The sequence below is a fragment of the Camellia sinensis genome, chromosome 10 (assembly GCF_055761805.1).
Source record: "Camellia sinensis isolate YWXY chromosome 10, ASM5576180v1, whole genome shotgun sequence".
Lineage (NCBI taxonomy): Eukaryota > Viridiplantae > Streptophyta > Magnoliopsida > Ericales > Theaceae > Camellia > Camellia sinensis.
Genome location: NC_138970.1, coordinates 40,871,770 through 40,891,151, shown reverse-complemented (window position 1 = coordinate 40,891,151; position 19,382 = coordinate 40,871,770). Strand labels below are relative to the sequence as shown.

The 19,382-nt window shown below is 37.9% G+C and overlaps 1 protein-coding gene and 1 long non-coding RNA gene across 3 annotated transcripts; both read left to right on the top strand.

The window, feature by feature from the left end:
* The first annotated feature begins 1,082 nt into the window (after positions 1-1,082).
* LOC145801075 (uncharacterized) lies at positions 1,083-18,895 on the top strand. 2 transcript variants are annotated; one of them, XR_014341955.1, is made up of 4 exons: positions 1,089-1,270; positions 11,356-11,447; positions 18,300-18,439; positions 18,766-18,895. It is a non-coding gene; the product is annotated as an uncharacterized LOC145801075 (long non-coding RNA). The 2 variants fall into 2 exon arrangements; XR_014341954.1 differs by lacking the exon at positions 11,356-11,447 and having other exon boundaries at positions 1,083-1,270; positions 18,766-18,893.
* LOC114257231 (DExH-box ATP-dependent RNA helicase DExH3) lies at positions 12,149-16,490 on the top strand. Its single transcript, XM_082891281.1, has 4 exons — positions 12,149-12,344; positions 13,529-14,868; positions 15,003-15,113; positions 15,551-16,490. The coding sequence occupies exons 2-4, from the start codon at positions 14,683-14,685 to the stop codon at positions 16,031-16,033; spliced, it is 780 nt and encodes a 259-aa protein (XP_082747407.1). The 5' UTR covers positions 12,149-12,344; positions 13,529-14,682; the 3' UTR covers positions 16,034-16,490.
* Positions 18,896-19,382: the final 487 nt, after the last annotated feature.

Genomic DNA, 19,382 nt, shown 5'->3' with positions numbered 1-19,382 from the left:
ACTTGCTTTCGCACTTTTTATTTCAGTGAGGCTATGAGTTTTTAGATGTGAATCTAACCCGAATTATGCCTTGCAGAGAAGTTTGTGATGTTAATACTGTCAAGATTGCCACTTCGCTAATTATAACGGGGATTAAGCTGCCCGGTCAGCTCGCGGGGGTCCAGGGGGTAGCGCTCTTTGGCGGTCCGGGGCAGCGCCCAGGCGAGGTCGAGGGGTAGCGCCCCCGAAGTAAAATGCAAAATTGCATTCGAAGTTTCCTGTCCGCCCTTGCTCGCTCGAGCGAAGGAGTTCTCGCTCGAGTGAAGAGTGCGTCTGTACAAAAACCTGAAAGTGATGAATGTATGCTCGAGGGTAGGTTGTTTGGCTCGAGCGAAGCCGCTTATGGAAAACACGTGTTTTTGGTTCCTCGCTCAAGCGAGAGTGTCTTCGCTCGAGCGGGCTTCGCAGTCCCAGATTTCTATAAGTATTTGTTTTAGTCCAAAACTAGGATTACTGCTCCAGATCTAGTTTTTGGATGTTAAGGTTTATATCTAGGGATATTTTACTAGTTTTTCTTTGATGTTTAATTGAGTATTCAACTCATGGGTTAATAAGAATACATCAAAGGTTTGTTTGTTTATTCTATACAAAAGAGAGAGTTGTTCTTCGGTGGATTCTGAAGAATTTGAGCCCGAAGCTTTGGTGGATTCTAGAGTGGCTCATCGTCAAGACAATTCTGAGGTGAAGATGGGGTTGGAAGAGACACATAGGGGTTGGTTCAATTTGGGCATGGATTCGCTAGGTAATTGAGAGTATACCCATGTAATTCCTTTATGTCTTGTTAGTGGATTTTTTTGTGGCTTTTGCCCGTGGTTTTTTTTATCACAATTGGAGGTGTCCAATTGTGATTTTTCCATGTAAAATTGTCATGTCGATTTGTCTTGATTGTTTGATTGGGACTGTTGTTTACTGCTTAAAATTGATACATAATCACAAATCAACATCTAGGGGATTTCTAGATTTTTCAAATTTATATGTTATTCGTATGAATGAATTTGCTCCTATTCATGAGTAGTTTAGTTAGCCAATTCTCTTACATTGTTAGGGTAAATTGGATCCAGTTGTTGAAAGACAGCCGCAAATAGAATGTGTGACTCAAATTTTGGGTCGACGGACGAAAAATAACCCCTGCCTTATCGGAGAGCCTGGTGTGGGGAAAACCGCTGTTGCAGAAGGCCTCGCACAACGAATTGCAAATGGTGATGTTCCAGAAACAATTGAGGGGAAGAAGGTGAGTGGGCGTTTGTATTGATTTTAAGGCAAAGAGATTGATATACTATTTTCTGTTATAAATGGTGTTACACAGGGTTCAATGTCATGACCCAAACCCGCCCCCGTGGGTTAAAGACATAACTGGTCAGTACTCATGGGATTACCTACGGCCTCAAACCAAACCAAACGTATTTTAACAGAGTTAATGGGGGCCAAACGGAAGTAATTAAAAACTTTGTCCATAGAGCTGTGCTTACATGGCACATCATACAAACCACACATATGCATATTAATAACTCACAACAAAATATGTACTACATAAGGTTCTGTACATACAGGATCATATAAGTCTAAGTAAACTCATCACGACTATATACAACAGATGCAAAGTCTTCGCCAACATGACAGAATATAAATACATAACAAAAGGGCGAAGACGGGTCTCGTGCGTGAGACACAAGGGCTGACTCTCCCAAAACCTGTACTGTTCCACATAAACTTCTCTGGGGCTGGGTTTGGACTTCTCTTAGCTCACCTACAAACACATGAATGAGCGTGAGCAAAAGCCCAGTGAAAATATCAATTAAAGAAGCTATACAGACGATATGTAAAACAATGTGCTTCAAACGGCCTTGGGCCCAATTCATATTTCTATTTAACATATATACACAATTTAGGTCAAGTGACTGCGGCTCCAAACAAACTGGCCTATGGCCCATTTTGTGTCAAAACGGCCTTTGGCCCATTCAGATGACAAAATGGCCTTTGGCCCATTCATTCGTTCATGTCGAAACGGCCTCTAGCCCATTCATTCATGTCAAAACGGCCTTCAGCCCATTCATTCATGTCAAAATGGCCTCTGGCCCATCCATTCATGTCGAAACGGCCTCTGGCCCATCCATTCATGGCAAAATGGCCTCTGGCCCATCCATTCATGTCAAAACGGCCTCTGGCCCATCCATTTGGTATAAAAAACATTGTCCACCAATTGAATCAATGAACTTATAACACTTACATAGAAGTAAGCAATTGGAAAACAACATATTTCAGATATCTCTGTTAAGATATTACTCACAGTGATCGGTTGGTTGGTTTGCCCTGAAGCTCGACCATACACATTCCATGAACACAAAAGGGTCACAAACAATTCTATCCGTTCTAAATTTACATTTTTCTCTTTAGGCTTCATTCTTATCTCTTTAACTCAATTACAATGCTCAATGCATGCCTAAGAGTACTTGGAAGTGAAAGAGAACAGAAAATGAAACACAGAATGTCTTTTCAAAATTTCTAAAAACAAGGTCCCCGCTCGAGCGTGGACTTCCCCGCTCGAGCGGGCCCACGAGGCCTGCAAAAGTACTGGATATGTCAAATTTACGCTCGATCGCGAACACTGGCGCTCGAGCGGAAGGCCTCTCTACATGGCTTCCCGCTCGAGCAGACACCATGTCTGCAGAAAATACTGGGAACACGAATTTCACGCTCGAGCGGCGGTTTCCCTGCTCGAGCGGACACCAAAATTCTGGAAAATCCAGAACATGTTCTTAAGCTTCAATTTGATGTTCAAAGGTTCCAAATGCACGATTTTGGCTCAAACTTCACATATACATATTCTAACATGGTGTAAACACCAAATTACAACACAATGAAGCTCAATTTCACAATTTAATCACATGCATGTCTCAAATTAACTCAAACTCATCAGCAACACACTAGATTCAAACATGCAAGGCTCAAACTTCTATGATTTGCACTTGTATGTAAAATATACACTATAACCTCAACTTAATTGGTGAAGAAATGATCAAATACATGGTCATTAATCAAAACTCAACATGGATTACATACTTTATGCTCAAACATGGAAATTTATGGCAATTTCTTACATTCATGTGTTCTAAGACTTCAAATTCAACAAAACTAACCCAATTTCATCATAATCAATCTAACTCATGTTCTTAACCATTAATCAAACTTGAATTCACAATTTACAACATTAAACTCATGAATTCCCTTACCTAGGAGCTCAATCTTCCAAACTATAGCAAATCCTTGAGTTTAATCTTCAAATTCCCCAAACCTTGAGCCAAGATTACACAATTCCTTCCCCTCCTCTCTCTATAGTCGGCCCTCTCTCTTGTTTGAGTTCAAATCAGCCAAATGAAGCTATAAAGAGAGAGTTGAGGGTATAGTGCCTAATTACAACAAACCCCACTAATTCCAATTTAATAATAATAAAGTAATTAGGCACCAATTCATCAATGTAATCTGATCCGAATCAATTTCCAACCAAATTTCACCGTAGGCTCTAAAAATTACGCTAATCACAATGGTGCAATCAATTTTGGTTTCGGTGGCCGATAGGGCCCTCAATTTAGTTCCCAAAGCAGATAATCAAACAGATATTCCTACGGTGAACAGATAGAAATTCAAAACCACATATTTTCACATAATGGCACACAAAATCATATTAAACACATAATCATACTCATATTAAGGACCAATTAACATATTATGGAACAGGAATATCACAGTCTTTCCCCCTTTAGGAAGTTTGGTCCTCTAAACTTATTTTACCTTCGTCGGAAAACAAATGTGGATATCGCAGGCGCATTTCATCCTCTTTTTCCCACGTGGCATCCGTCCCATAGTGTTCCTTTCATTCAACTTTCACCATTGGGATGGACTTGCTTCTCAATTGTTTCACTTGCCGGTCAACGATTCGTTCCGGCCATTCGGCGTATTCCATATTTTCATCAATAGCTATCCGGTGATAATCAATCACACGGAACGGGTCTCGGAGGTAACCCCTCAACATTGACACATGAAACACATTATAGATTTGTTCGAATCCCGGTGGCAAAGCAACTCTGTAGGCAACTGGGCCAAGCCTTTCCAGGATCTGAAACGGCCCAATGTAACGGGGCGACAACTTGCCCTTCTTTCCAAACCTGACTTGGCCCTTCATCGGAAATACACGGATGAACACATGGTCACCAACCTCATACTCAAGAGGCCTTCTCTAAACATCTGCATAATTCTTTTGTCGGTCCTGAGCTGTTTTGAGCCTTTGCCGAATAATCTTGATTTTCTCAGAAGTGTCTTGCACAATTTCAGGCCCAAGTAAAGCTCTATCCTGGACTTCTGTCCAACAAATAGGTGATCTACACCTTCTACCATACAAAGCCTCGTATGGTGCCATACCGATGCTGGAGTGGAAGCTGTTATTGTATGCAAACTCTGTAAGTGGCAAATAGTCTTCCCAACTCCCTTGAAAGTCCAAAGCACACATCCGAAGCATATCTTCCAAAGTCTGTATTGTTCGTTCTGATTGTCCATCGGTCTGTGGGTGGAATGCAGTACTGAATCTTAGTTCTATCCCCATAGCTTCCTGCAAACTCTTCCACAATCTAGATACAAATTTCGGATCTCCATCCGACACAATGGATACCGGAACTCCGTGTAAACGGACAATCTCATCAACATAAATGGTAGCCAGTCTATAAGCATTAAACGTGGTTCTAACTGGTAGAAAATGTGCAGATTTAGTCATTCTATCAACTACAACCCAAATAGAATCCATACCTCGAGAAGCCTGAGGTAGGCCAACAACGAAATCCATAGTCACATGCTTCCACTTCCATTCAGGAATAAGGAGAGGTTGAAGTAGACCGCCTGGTTTCTGATGTTCAGCTTTGACTTGCTGACATTAAAGACACTTGGACACATATTCTGCAATCTCTTTCTTCATTTTAGGCCACCAATAGGTTTATTTCAAATCCCGATATATTTTATTATTACCCGGATGCATAGCAAATACGGATCTGTGGGCTTCATCTAAAACCCTCTTCTTTAGTTCCGGAATGTCTAGGACACACATTTTGTTCTGAAATCTCAACACTTCATTTACAACGCCAAACTCTGCTTTCGGACTTGTCTCAAATTCATCTATCACCTTCTTGAGGAATTCATCTTCTTTCTGTTTCTATTTGATTACATTAATGATTGCCGGCTCTACTGTAATAGCTGCTATCAATCCGTCCTGTTCACACAGTACCACTTCAGTTTCAGAATTCTCAAAATCTTGCAAGATCTTTTTCTGTTCAGTAAGCAAACAAGCCATACTCCCCGTTGGTTTTATGCTCAAGGCATCAGCAACCGTGTTAGCTTTCTCGGGGGGATACTGAATCTCTAAATCATAATCCTTTATCAGTTCCAGCCATCTCCTCTGTCGCATATTCAACTCCTTCTGCGTGAAGAAGTATTTCAGACTTTTGTGATCCGTGTAGACTTCACACTTTGCTCCATACAGATAATGCCGCCAGATTTTCAAAGCAAAAACAACTGCGGCCAATTCTAAGTCATGTGTTGGATAATTCTTCTCGTGTGGCCTCAACTATTGGGAAGCGTAAGTAATAACCTTTTCGTTCTGCATTAACACACAACCCAAACCCTTATAAGACGCATCACTAAAAATTACAAAATTCTCCATACCTGAAGGTAGTGTCAAAATTGGTGAGGTGGTCAATCTTGTTTTCAGCTCATGAAAGACAGATTCTCTTTCTTCGTTCCATTCAAACGGTTTCCCTTTTCGTGTCAATTGGGTAAGAGGGACAACTAATTTCGAAAAGTCCTTCACAAACCTCCTGTAGTACCCAGCTAAGCCCATGAAACTACGGACTTCTGTCACATTGGTCGGTGTAGGCCAACTGACAACCGCCTCTATTTTCTGCAGGTCCACTGAAATTCCTTCCTTGTTGATTACATGCCCTAAGAAAACAACTTCATCCAACCAAAACTCACATTTCTTTAGTTTAGCAAATAATTTCCTCTCCCGACGTATTTGTAGGACAGTTCTCAAATGATGTTCGTGTTTAAGTCTATCTTTAGAATATATCAAAATGTCATCGATAAAAACCACAACGAATTCGTCAAGGTAGGTTTTAAAAATTCGATTCATTAAGTCCATAAATACTGCCGGAGCATTAGTCACTCCAAATGGCATAACAAAAAACTCAAAATGCCCATAGCTCGTTCTGAATGCGGTTTTCTCAACATCCTCTGCCTTAACTTTCAGCTGACGATACTCGGATCTCAAATCAATCTTAGAAAACACCTGTGATCCCTGCAACTGGTCAAATAAGTCATCAATACGGGGTAGGGGATATTTATTCTTTGTTGTTACCTTGTTCAATTCCCGATAATCGATACACAAGCGTAGGGTTCCATCTTTCTTTTTCACAAACAGCACTGGTGCACCCCAAGGTGAAGTGCTAGGTTAAATAAACCCCTTGTCAAGCAGGTATTGCAACTGTTCTTTCAATTCTTTCATTTCAGCAGTAGCCATTCTGTAGGGAGTTTTAGAAATGGACTGGGTGCCTGGCATAGTAAACTCTATTTCCCTATCTAGCAATTCCGCTAGTAATTCATTTGGAAACACATCTAGAAATTCTCTAACAATAGGGATATCATTCAATTCATCATTTGCAGATGGTTCAGACAACACATAGCACAAATAACCCTGGCACCCTTTCCTGATCAGTTTACATGCTTTCATTGTAGATATCAAATAAGGTGGAGGCACTACCCAATTACCCACAAACACAATCTCTTTCTGTTCTGATGGTTTAAATACAACCCGTTTTGTCACACAATCAATGGTGTCACAATATTTGGTCAACCAATCCATGCCCAAAATTACATCAAAATGTCTAAAATTCAAGGGCAACAAATCCACATATAGGATAGCATCCTCAATACGCATATCACAAAATCGGTATATAGATTCACACAATACAGATTCCCAAGATGGAGCAGACACACATAGCAGATATGGCAGTAATTCTAAAGGTCTATTCAGTCTAGATGCAAATGCACATGTCACAAAAGACTGTGTGGACCCGGAGTCAATTAACACGAAAGCATCCTGATTACATATAGAAATAGTACCTGAGACAACTGCGTTGGCATTCCGTGTATCGCCCGGAACAAGCGTAAAAACTTTCCCTTGTCTCACGGTATCCCCGGTGATGGCAGGTCTCATAGTATTTCCCGGCTTCGGGATTGATGCAGTTGAGCTAGCAGCTAGTTTCCCACTGTTCTAATTACAATCTCGGGCCATATGCCCTTGTTTCCCACATTTGAAACAGGCTCCTGATGCATGGTAACAAACTCCACATTTCCTTTTGCTACAAATGTTGCACATGGAAGCCGTGTCTCGAGAAGAATTCGAAGTATTTGAGGAGCCCATGTTTTGCTTTTTTGAAAATTTCTTCTTTGACAAAAAGCCTTGCCTTTTGTTACTTTTCCAGTCAGTCGTTGACTTAGTCTGTCTAGCTATGTTAGCCTCTGATATGATGGCCCTGTCTAGCACCCCAATGTAGGTCTCTAGCTTCAAGATATTCACCCTTTTTAAAATGTCACTTCGAAGCCCACCTTCAAAATACCTAGCTTTCTTGTAATCGGTATCAATCACATGAGGTGCAAACCTGGCCAATTCCATGAATTTGGCTTCATACTCAGCTACAGTCATATTGTCTTGCCTTAGTTCCATGAACTCTGCTACTTTTCTGTCCCGAACACGCTGCGAGAAGTACTTGTCATAGAAAATTTCCAAAAATTTCACCCAATCAACATTCTTGTGATTTTCTCGCATTAACATCCACCATCTTCTTGCCTCGTCTTCTAGCATAAAAGTGGCTAGAAGTATTTTCTGTGTCTCTGAACACGGGAACACTTCAAACAGTTTCTCAATCCCGAGGACCCATGCTTCGGCTTTTAACGGATCTAGTCCCCCGTGAAACTGTGGTGGTTTCATTTTCTTGAATTCTTTAGTGAGTGCTATTATCCAGTTGTCATTCTGATTATCTGGCACCGGAGGTGCCGGAGGTGGAGGTGGAGGGTGTGGTTGTTGCCACTCTTGTTGTTGCCTCAACATTTCTGCCATTTCCTGAATCAATCTTTTCATTCTGTCTATTCTATCAGTAGAGGACTCCTCTATCTCATCACCTCTTGTTCTCACCATCTGATTAAATTTACATTATACTTTATACAAAAATTCCACAAGTATGTATATACTAGAGAGCATATGTAGTCAAATAATTTGCAATGCAAGTAAATCACAACTCATAGCACATAATTGTTCAAATCAAAACACTTGAGCATATTCTTGATGCTTCCAAATTCATACTTATCACATGAATGCATCCTAGATCTTTCCTAGACGCTTATTGCTCTTTTGGACAAGTGTGAGTTATTAACCCGTGCTCTGATACCACTCTGTCATGACCCGAACCCGAACCCGCCCCTGTGGGTTAAGGACATACCCAACCAGTAATCATGAGATTACCTACGGCCTCAAACCAAACCAAATTAATAGAGTTAATGGGGGCCAAACGGAAGCAATTAAAACTTTGTCCATAAAGCTGTGCTTACATGGCACATCATACAAACCATACATATGCATATTAATAACTCACAACAAAATATGTACTACATAAGGTTCTATACATACAGGATCATATAAGTCTAAGTCAACTCATCACGACTATATACAACAAATGCAAAGTCTTCGCCAACATGACAGAATATAAATACATAACAAAAGGGCGATGATGGGTCCCGTGCGTGAGACACAAGGGCTGACTCTCCCAAAAATTTTGCTGTTCCACATAGACTTCTCTAGGGCTGGGTTTGGACTTCTCTTGCCTCACCTACAAACACATGAATGAGTGTGAGCGAAAGCCCAGTGAATAATATCAATTAAAGAAGCTATACAGACGATATGTAGAACAATGTGCTTCAAATAGCCTTGGGCCCAATTCATATTTCCATTTAACATATATACACAATTTAGGTCAAGTGACTACGGTTCCAAACAAACTGGCCTATGGCCCATTTTGTGTCAAAACGGCCTTTGGGCCATTCAGATGACAAAATGGCCTTTGGCCCATTCATTCGTTCATGTCGAAACAGCCTCTGGCCCATTCATTCATGTCAAAACGGTCTTCGACCCATTCATTCATGTCAAAACAACCTCTGGCCCATCCATTCATGTCGAAACGGCCTCTGGCCCATCCATTCATGGCAAAATGGCCTCTGGCCCATCCATTCATGGCAAAACGGCCTCTGGCCCATCAATTTGGTATAACAAACATTGTCCACCAATCGAATCAATGAACTTATAACACTTACATAGAAGTAAGCAATTAGACAACAACATATTTCAAATATCTCTGTTAAGATATTACTCACGGTGATCGGTTGGTTGGTTTGCCCTGAAGCTCGACCCTACACATTCCATGAACACAAAAGGGTCACAAACAATTCGATCCGTTCTAAATTCACATTTTCCTCTTTAGGCTTCATTCTTATCTCTTTAACTCAATTACAATGCTCAATGCATGCCTAAGAGTACTTGGAAGTGAAACAGAACAGAAAATGAAACACAGAATGTCTTTTCAAAATTTCAGAAAACAGGGTCCCCACTCGAGCGTGGACTTCCCCGCTCGAGCAGACCCACGAGGCCTGCAAAAGTACTGGATATGTCAAATTTACGCTCGATCGTGAACACTGACGCTCGAGCGGAAGGCCTCTCTACATGGCTTCCCGCTCGAGCGTGAACTTCCCTGCTCGAGCGGACACCATGTCTGCAGAAAATACTGGGAACACGAATTTCATACTCAAGCGGCGGTTTTCCCACTCGAGTGGACACCAAAATTCTAGAAAATCAAGAACAAGTTCTTGAGCATCAATTTGATGTTCAAAGGTTCCAAATGGACAATTTTGTCTCAAACTTCACATATACATATTCTAACATGGTGTAAACACCAAATTACAACACAATGAAGCTCAATTTCACAATTTAATCACATGCATGTCTCAAATTAACTCAAACTCATTACCAACACACTAGATTCAAACATGCAAGGCTCAAACTCCCATGATTTGCACTTGCATGTGAAATATACACAATAACCTCAACTTAATTGGTGAAGAGATAATCAAATACAAGGTCATTAATCAAAACTCAACATGGATTACATACTTTATGCTCAAACATGAAAATTTATGGCAATTTCTTACATGCATGTGTTCTAAGACTTCAAATTCAACAAAACTAACCCCATTTCATCATAATCAATCTAACTCATGTTCTTAACCATTAATCAAACTTGAATTCACAATTTACAACATTAAACTCATGAATTCCCTAACCTAGGAGCTCAATCTTCCCAACTATAGCAAATCCTTGAGTTTAATCCTCAAATTCCCCTAACCTTGAGCCAAGATTACACAATTCTCTCCCTCTCTCTCTCTCTCTATAGCCGGCCCTCTCTCTTCTTTGAGTTCAAATCAGCCAAATGAAGCTATAAAGAGAGAATTGAGGGTATAGTGCCTTATTACAACAAATCCCACTAATTCCAATTTAATAACAATAAAATAATTAGGCACCAATTCATCAATTTAATCAATTTAATCTGATCCGAATCAATTTCCAACCAAATTTCATCGTAGGCTCTAAAAATTACGCTAATCACAATGGCGCAATCAATTTTGGTTTCGGTGGCCGATAGGGCCCTCAATTTAATTCCCAAAGCAGATAATCAAACAAATATTCCTACGGTGAACAGATAGAAATTCAAAACCACATATTTTCACATAATGGCACACAAAATCATATTAAACACATAATCATACTCATATTAAGGACCAATTAACATATTACGGAACAGGAATATAACATTCCAGTTTCATGTGTGGGACATGATAGACACTATATATATAATATGTTTTATAGGCAACATTCTAGACTCTATTGAAGTTATATGAAATCACTTTATTTCAGTCTGCAACGTTGGTGTTTTGCTAATAGAAAGTCCCTCTAGCATTGATTTTTTTAGGATAGCGTTGAGGTAGGAGCCCAACGTATTCAACATAGATAGTGTCCTGTTTTTTAATAAGTTCAGATTGATGTAAAGCAAGGTGCATTGTTGTAGGCGTGTAGAACTTGGGAAATGTGATAAAAAAAAATGTTGTGGAAATGTGGGATTTGATGACTAACAAAAAAAATGTTAATTATGTGTGAACCTTGTAATGGAACAGGGTGGTTGCTTTGTGATTTTTGTGAAGGGCAGAAAACCAATGTGAAAGCTGCTAACAATCGGATCTATCGTCGGTGTCCATCTTGTAGAGCTGTAAGTGGCTCATTAGTTTACCTTTTTGATTTACTTCACCTATGCAAATTTCTACCAATGCTTAATTTTATTCATCAAAGCTCACCCAATCTCCATCGAGATAACTGCCTTACACTACAGGCAATATATGATTTAACGGCGTTTATTTAATGGCGCTTTTTAAAACGTCATTTTTTTAATATTTAATGGCATTTTATAAATGTCATATTTTATTTTAATTAAAACAGTGTCGTTTAAGTAATGAAGTCGTTTGAAAATCGCCTTCAAATGTGTTAACAGTGTTTCTCTCTTTCTCTATTCAAACCCTCAAATCTCTCACTCACTTATTTTAATCTAAGAAACCCTAGAGTCTCAGAGAAACTGATCCCTCAAATCTCTCACTCTCTCTCTCTAAACCCTTCAACTCGATTCAACCTTCTTCAGCTCGGTGATTTATCATTTGGTCGATTCAATCTCAGAATGATTTTGATTTCGAAGCTCCACCGCCATTGCCACCGCCACCGCCACCACCATCTGCCTCTGCATCTGCATCGTCTACTAACCATCTGCACGATTTCAATTTCAATCCAATCTCAGTTTTGTCGATTCTTCTCTCTCTCTCTCTCTCTCTCTCTCAATCTCTATCTCTTTCTCTATCTCTATCTCCCTCTCTCTGGATCTCTCAATCTCTCTCAGAATGATTTTGGTTCTGTTGACAAATTTTGTAACAAAAATTGGGGATTTGTGGCTTTCATCATCTATTAGCACAAGATTGTGGAGCTTTAACTCCCATCTTTGCATTCGATTGCTGGTTAGATGGTGATTTGCTGTGGTTTTTTATTTTGTTTATTTGTTTATTTTTTGTAGTGGTATTTTCTGGTAGATTGAAGATACTTATACATTTGTCAAAGAAGATAGGTATATTTTAGCTTTTGCAATTGTATTTTTGCTATATATTCAATGTCATTACTTGTAAACATGTATTCAGGATTGTTCTTTGAATTTTTTAACTTATAAATAGAGGAAAATCTTCCTAAATCATTTCTTTAAATTTTTGCTAAAGTTTATCATTGATACTATATTCTTTGTTCAGTCTTGTATAGGGAAAACCTTTGTTCAGTCGTTTCGAGCATGGATGCTATGCCATTCTGCTTCATTTGTTGTGAATTGAGATCTGTGTATATAGATAGTGTTGAGTATAATACATCATTACTATCGGTGCTATCTCCTGTCTTTTTGTATTCTTTTGCATCGTCTTGATGCGCTCTCAATAAAGTTGCTTATTTATAAAAATAAATAAATAAATACATTTAAAAACTATTGGGTTACATGTGGAGATAGTATTTTCTTATATTCTTTCCAATTCGTTGATGAAATTACATGTCGTGTTACCGACCTACTTCATTTGATGAGTTGTTCCTCTAGTTCGCAATATGAGGCTGACTACTTTATTTAAAATTCTTGCTACTGTTACTGAAGGATGCCAGCCATTACCCTTGTTTCAATAGTGTCATTAGTCAATGGGTTTAGTGGCAGTTTGGCTTAGCTGATTGTATCCAGATCAAATAGATATTCAATAATTATTAACCTCGAGGCTGTGGGTTCGAACTTGAGGGCAACTAATTTGTGCAAATTATGAGAAGGTTTAGGTTAGGACTCAATATATCCCTTCCAGACCCATATCCAATGGGGACTAAACTAGTCATACACACAATCATCAGGTGATATGGTGATCATTGCTCATAAATGAACATCTAGCACTGGATTTGATTTTGCCCTGGCCATCATTTTGTCAACTGTTACATATGATGTCCACTGTTATTTTGATGGTGTGAGTAAGCCCTGCTTTGGAAGCAATCAGTGGTTCAACAAGCATAATTGAAATATAAACCACTGATTTTGAGTTCTTTGTTGCTAGTAAATGCTAAATAGTAAATATAGTCACTCTTTAATAGTTTGTGTTTTTGCATGTGCATGTGTTTGCTAGCATTTAAATTAGAGTTTTTCCCATTTGTTTTGCAGAATAAAACATAGTACATAATTTTCTTTTATTGAGCAATATATACATTTGATTTTGATATATTTTGCCTTGATAATTTTAGGTCTCCAACAATTATTTCCATTCCAAAGTCATCTGACAGTGTCTCCTCTAGTTCATCACGAAGCAAGACTCGGGGGAGGTTAACTCGCAAGTTAGTATATGTTCTTGAAGTTGTTAAGTTGTGTCATGGGTGGATGTATCTTCGTCATCTTTTCTGGTTTGATTGATTAAGTTGGCTGATTTAGTGGACTAAATACTTGATTTTTGTCTTTTTCTCAAGAGATCTGCGGTTGCACAAGTTGGTATTTCAGGATGATGCACTGCTTGATGGAACTGAACTAGCTTATTTTGTTCGTGGGCAGGTTGTTAAGATGAGCACATACACATTATTATTTTGGTTTAAGGAAATGTTTATGTTGCTTTTTATAAAGATCAAATGTATTAAACAGTTAACATATTTTTTTTATTTTTGTGGAAGCAATGCTTTCCCAATGAAGCACCTTGTTGTGATATGTATTTGTTTTTTGATTACTTGTCATCTACAGAAATGCGCAGAAGGTTATAAGAAATTCTTAATAGTTTCTCTTTAGAAGCTTAAGCTGTCTCTTAATAGTTTACATAAGCCTTCACCAATAGAAGGCTCTTGAAAATGGTTCCACTAAATGGAAACATTTTTCAATTTGGTTATAGAAATTCTTGCCTCCCATGGACCAAATGCATGCAAAAACTTTGTTGTGTGGTGTCTTTTTGCTAAATTCTGCAATTCAGTTTTGTCTCTTTCTCTTTAATTTATTTTTTTATTTCGTAATCAGCATTTGTGAGCTTATAGTTTTCTACACATTGATGATGCATGCAGGGGCCATGGTTTCAAAACTGTTAGTTTCCATTCTAGCTTTTATTTTCATTCTTCAAACAGTTCTTTTTTTTCTTTTTCTTTTTTTAAAGTTTTTTGCTTTGGTCAATTAAGTGTCCCTGGAGTTCCATCTAAATAGTGCTCTCTTAATATGTCAATTAACTAGCTAGAACTGATTGGTATTTATCATTACAGAACAAAGAGAAGTCTACATCATTGAAAACAATGGAGGATGGTCAGGTACTTCTGTACTCGGTAAGTTTCTCATCTTTTTTGGTATGGTGTTTAGCAAGGCATCATCCATAAACATGTTTTAATATTAAAACAATCATCAGATTCAGGTATTCTATTTTTGAGTTCTAATGTGGATAGCATTATCTTTTTCTTTCTCCCAAAATTCTGTGAACGCCCAAGAACCCAAAATTCCATACCCTTGGTTGGTTTTCAATGACAAGGTTAAAGTGAATTCAGTATTTCTCCAGGATTCAACTGCGGTATCTGATTCCGTGCTTCTCTTATTTGGAGGAAAGATTTCTAGAGGCGGCCTGGTAAGTTTCTTTCTCCATCTGTAGTCAATACTATCAGCAATATCGGTTCTTGCAACATATATCCATGATAATTAATTTTCTTTCATTTTATTGTGCCATATATTTTACTGGGATCATTTCCTGCTTTTGCATAGGATGGACACTTGAAAATGTTGGGAGGATACTTGGAGTTTTTCATGAAACCTTCCTTGGCAGATACATATCTAAGATTGAACGCTAAGCTTGAAGAACTTATTCAAATGAAAGTAAGTATTTTGCAACACAGTTATGTTTGGCACAAGGGATGGATAAATATGGGCAAAGAGAAAGAGGGATGACAGAAGCATCCCCTAAGGAATATGTTTAATGTCGTTTTAATACCCTTATTTTGGAAAACGAACGAAAACCTATTAAAAAAGTGAAGTGCATTTTACATATTAAAATAGACGAGTTCTTAGTTCCCTCTTGCCTGTACGGTTTTTGGTGGCCTGGGCAGATTTGTATCCTCTTCCTTTCCCTTCATTTTCTTATTTCTTCCCTTTCCATCATTCTCTAATCTTTCCTTGTACTAAACATGATGTGGCCAAGTTTTCAAGGCTGAATCTTTCTCTCACTCACACTTAATTTGAAGTGAGAAATACCCGCAATTTGATGTTGATTGTTTTATTTATTTGATTTATCGTTCTGTATTTTGTTGATGCAGCTTTTGAATTCCAAGCTGGAAATAAAAAATCACAATGAGCTCCTGTCAGCGGTAAGACTATTGGTATCAGAGGATCAATGTGAAGGTAGATTTGTTTTTGGTCGCCAGGTTCCAACATCTTCAAAAAAGATCACAAAAGAGATGCTGCCAAGCACGCCCTTGAGAAGTATTGATGGCGGTGGTGATAATTCCAAGAACGAGCTCCAAACATTGCTTGCCAAGGCTGGACACGGAGCACCCACCTACAAGACAACCCAACTGAAAAACAACAAGTTTCGTTCTACTGTGATTTTTAACGGATTGAACTTTGTTGGCCAGCCTTCCAACAATAAGAAACTTGTAGAAAAGGGTGCAGCGGCTCAAGCTCTACAATGGTTGACAGGTGATGAAACTCGGTCACCTCAGGAAGCTGTTGATCATATGGCAATGCTTTTAAAGAAGAGCAAAAAGAAACGTCAAGTCAATGCTACTAAGTGGAGGTAGTTGCTGCAAAGAATTAGAACAAACAATATAATGTCATGATTGCTTTGCGAAGAAAGATGAGTTGTGGAAGTCAATATTTCTCGTCATTTATTTATAAGCCAGAAGGGAAGTACTAGATCAGATGTAAGATTGTTCCCGGTCCTTTCCAACCCTGGACAAAACCACCCTTCTAGAGAGGAAACTCGGATTTTTACCTTTGCCATTACAGACATGGAAGTCAATGTTTGGATGCAGGCGGCACCTATTTCAGCTCGAGGATGAACTTGGTCCAGAATTACTGCCGCGTCAGGTAGTTACTGTTACTTCTTGTATCATATATTTATTCTTACTATGAAAAAATAGAAGATAGGCCCTCACAGAAGAGAAGAGTTAGCTAGATATTGTTTTTGTATAGAATGATTGCTAGCATTCTGCAAAGATTGTTGCATTTTATATAGCATTTCTTGCTTCTAAGAAACCTTTGTCATCAATTTATGGATTTCAGCAATTGAAATTTTCACTTATCAACTGAGTTAATGTTGGGGACAGTTGGTAGCTGCCGTTTTTCTAGGCCTTCCATGATTTTTGTTGATGTTTCACTGTCTTGAACATGAAAGAAATATTGTCACAGGAGCACTAATAAGTTCTTTTATTTCATGGTTGGACTTTAGGATCGGTTTGACCCAATAGACAATGAATGAGGCTTGCCAAATTGGTTGGGTTAATTTGGAATCAAATATTCCTGGGAACTTTTTTTAAAAAATGGAATGCCCTTTTATACTTTTTTTTTTTCTTCAGGTAGGTCTCCATGTGATACCCTTTTAGCATATCTTTTCTGTGTGTGTGGGGGTGGGTGTGCATGTATGTATTTACTTGTCTGCGGTTTCTGATTTATGAATGAACAAGAGTTATGTACAATAAGAAAATGACTTGGGACTGGATGTAGTAGATGCTACAACTTACTCTTTATATGCAACCAATGCTGTTATGACTATGTATATTCATTATTCATATACCTATTGTAGGGATGAATCACTACTATGTTAAGGACTTGCACTAAATGATGACTTGCAGCGACTAGTAGCCAAACATGAATACATCACCTCAAGAATTTCTGTGAAAACAGAGAAACCGAAGCTCAGACCTGTTCAAGCACTGGTGAATCTGGATACTCCTCTAATTTTTATTCTTTGCAATATTCGTGTTGGCTAATATCCTTGATACATCAGTTATTGTTGGAATTGGTCTTTTAAAAATTTATATTGGGTATAGTTCATAGATGTCAAAACATTAGTGTTTATGTTTTGCATAATTTTTTTAGAAAGCCAATGTCTAGACAATTGGGAAATTAGAATTAACTTTGGAAGACTTATGCAATGGATATCTAGAACTTGAGTGAGTTTATTCTCATTCTAGAAGAGATGCTTTGACTTTCTATTTTGTTGAATTAGTGGGGTTCTTTCCAGGGATTTTTGTATTTATCTACTGCTCTATTCAGGAACTTATATTCTACAAGAGAGAGTCAATTTGTATTTTAAGACAATTTTAATTGCCTTCTATATTAGATTGTTGTTGGATGATGTTAAACTGTGCATGAGATGGCTGCTTGGTTTCTTGGGATTGAACTTATTGGATTTTTTTCTTGAAGGATGTTGTATTTGGTACTATTATAGATGTGAGAGAATAGTAATCTCACCGAAATATGTCTATACAAAGTTTTATTGGGTACAAAATTAGTAGTTTAAATAAATAAATAAAATAAAAATTCTATTGCGGCGTTTTTCAAAATGCCACTATAGTTATATTTTTAAAAAAACAAAAAGCTATTACGACGTTTTTGAAGCGTCGCTGAATGCCTGTGTGACGTCATGTTACCGCTGGTTGCCACATTTAGCGGCGTTTATAAAAACGCCGCCTATACTAATTTTACAACGTTTTTAAAGCGTCATAAACTTACAGCGACGGCCGCGTCCTCGGCGTTTGGTGGTAAGCGTCACTAAAGGAATTAGCGGCGTTTTTCAAACATATAGCGGCGTTGCTAAAAGTCATTTTTCCAGCAATGTTAGCCCTGTCCTATCATTCGTATGATGGAGTTTGTTATTTTAATTCATTGAAAAAGGCAATTATTTTAAAAATACAATAGCTGGAAACTTTTCAGTCTTCGTGATCAAATATAAGTGGGTAGTCCTAATATTTCTTCATTCACAATATTCTAATGACATGGACCCCTTTCACAAAAACATGAAGTCAAGAATGCTAACTATTTTACCTTATCTTTTGGCCGCAGATTGGATACATCCTGTGTTCGAAGTGCAAATTTTTCAAATGCGTTACCTTTCCTAATTATAGTGACGGTGAGGATGTAACCTTTTAAGTCTACTGTTAGATGCGACTGGCATTCAACTATTCTCCTGTTGGATGCAGCAGGTCAGTTTTTTTATCCGGGTGTATTTTGAAACCAATGAAGGTGTTCTTTGAGAGGCATTTATGTACTTGCATATTTCGAGTGATAGATGCTTAGCTTATGTGTCATATGACCTATATTAATTCTTTGTTATTCTAATTAGAGCAATATGCAATTGGAAAAAGTATAGAATGGCTTCTGTTCTTGATTGCTGAATTTATTTTCTTGTACTTAACAAGGACTATTGGTGTAGAAAAAAACAACAGACCTATAATTCAAGCTTAGCACTCTCATTTTCAGCTTTGAACTCCCTCATTTTTAACTAATGCTTTCTGGTCCCATTTCTTAGTTTTTGCCCAAGACTAAAGGAGGAATTGCAAATGAAACAAGTGGAAATAATTGCAAAAATATAGATGTGCAATTAGATCTGTGCTCTGGTGTAAGTGAAAATTGTGACCTTATGTAGGACTTAGACTATGCATTTTGTGTTATTATGTTGCTCAATAGTTAATTGTGTCAATTTCATTCTCCAAGTATTACATGAGTTAAATTGGTCTCTATGAATAATGTCATAGTATTTATCATTAGAATAAAAACAAAAAATTACCGTTTTTGAAAAAAGTAGCCTTTTACAGATTGACTTAATTAAAATATTATGGATCAAAATGACCCAAGATACATTTTGAACCAAAAGTGTAATTAACATTCTTTTGTTGCAATGTAATTTCTTTATTTGATGCTAACAAAAAAAATGTTGATGTGGGATTTGATGACTAACAAAAAAAAATTTGTATTTGATGTTATAGTAGTTAAACTTTTATGTTTTTTTGTAATTAACATTAACACATAATTATATTGTCATTAATTATTTTTATTTTTATTTTTCAAATATTTCCCATGTAGAAGTGTGCTTCTTGTGGAATGCATGCCTGTGGAGAATGTGGCTAACTTTTGTTTTTGTTATCT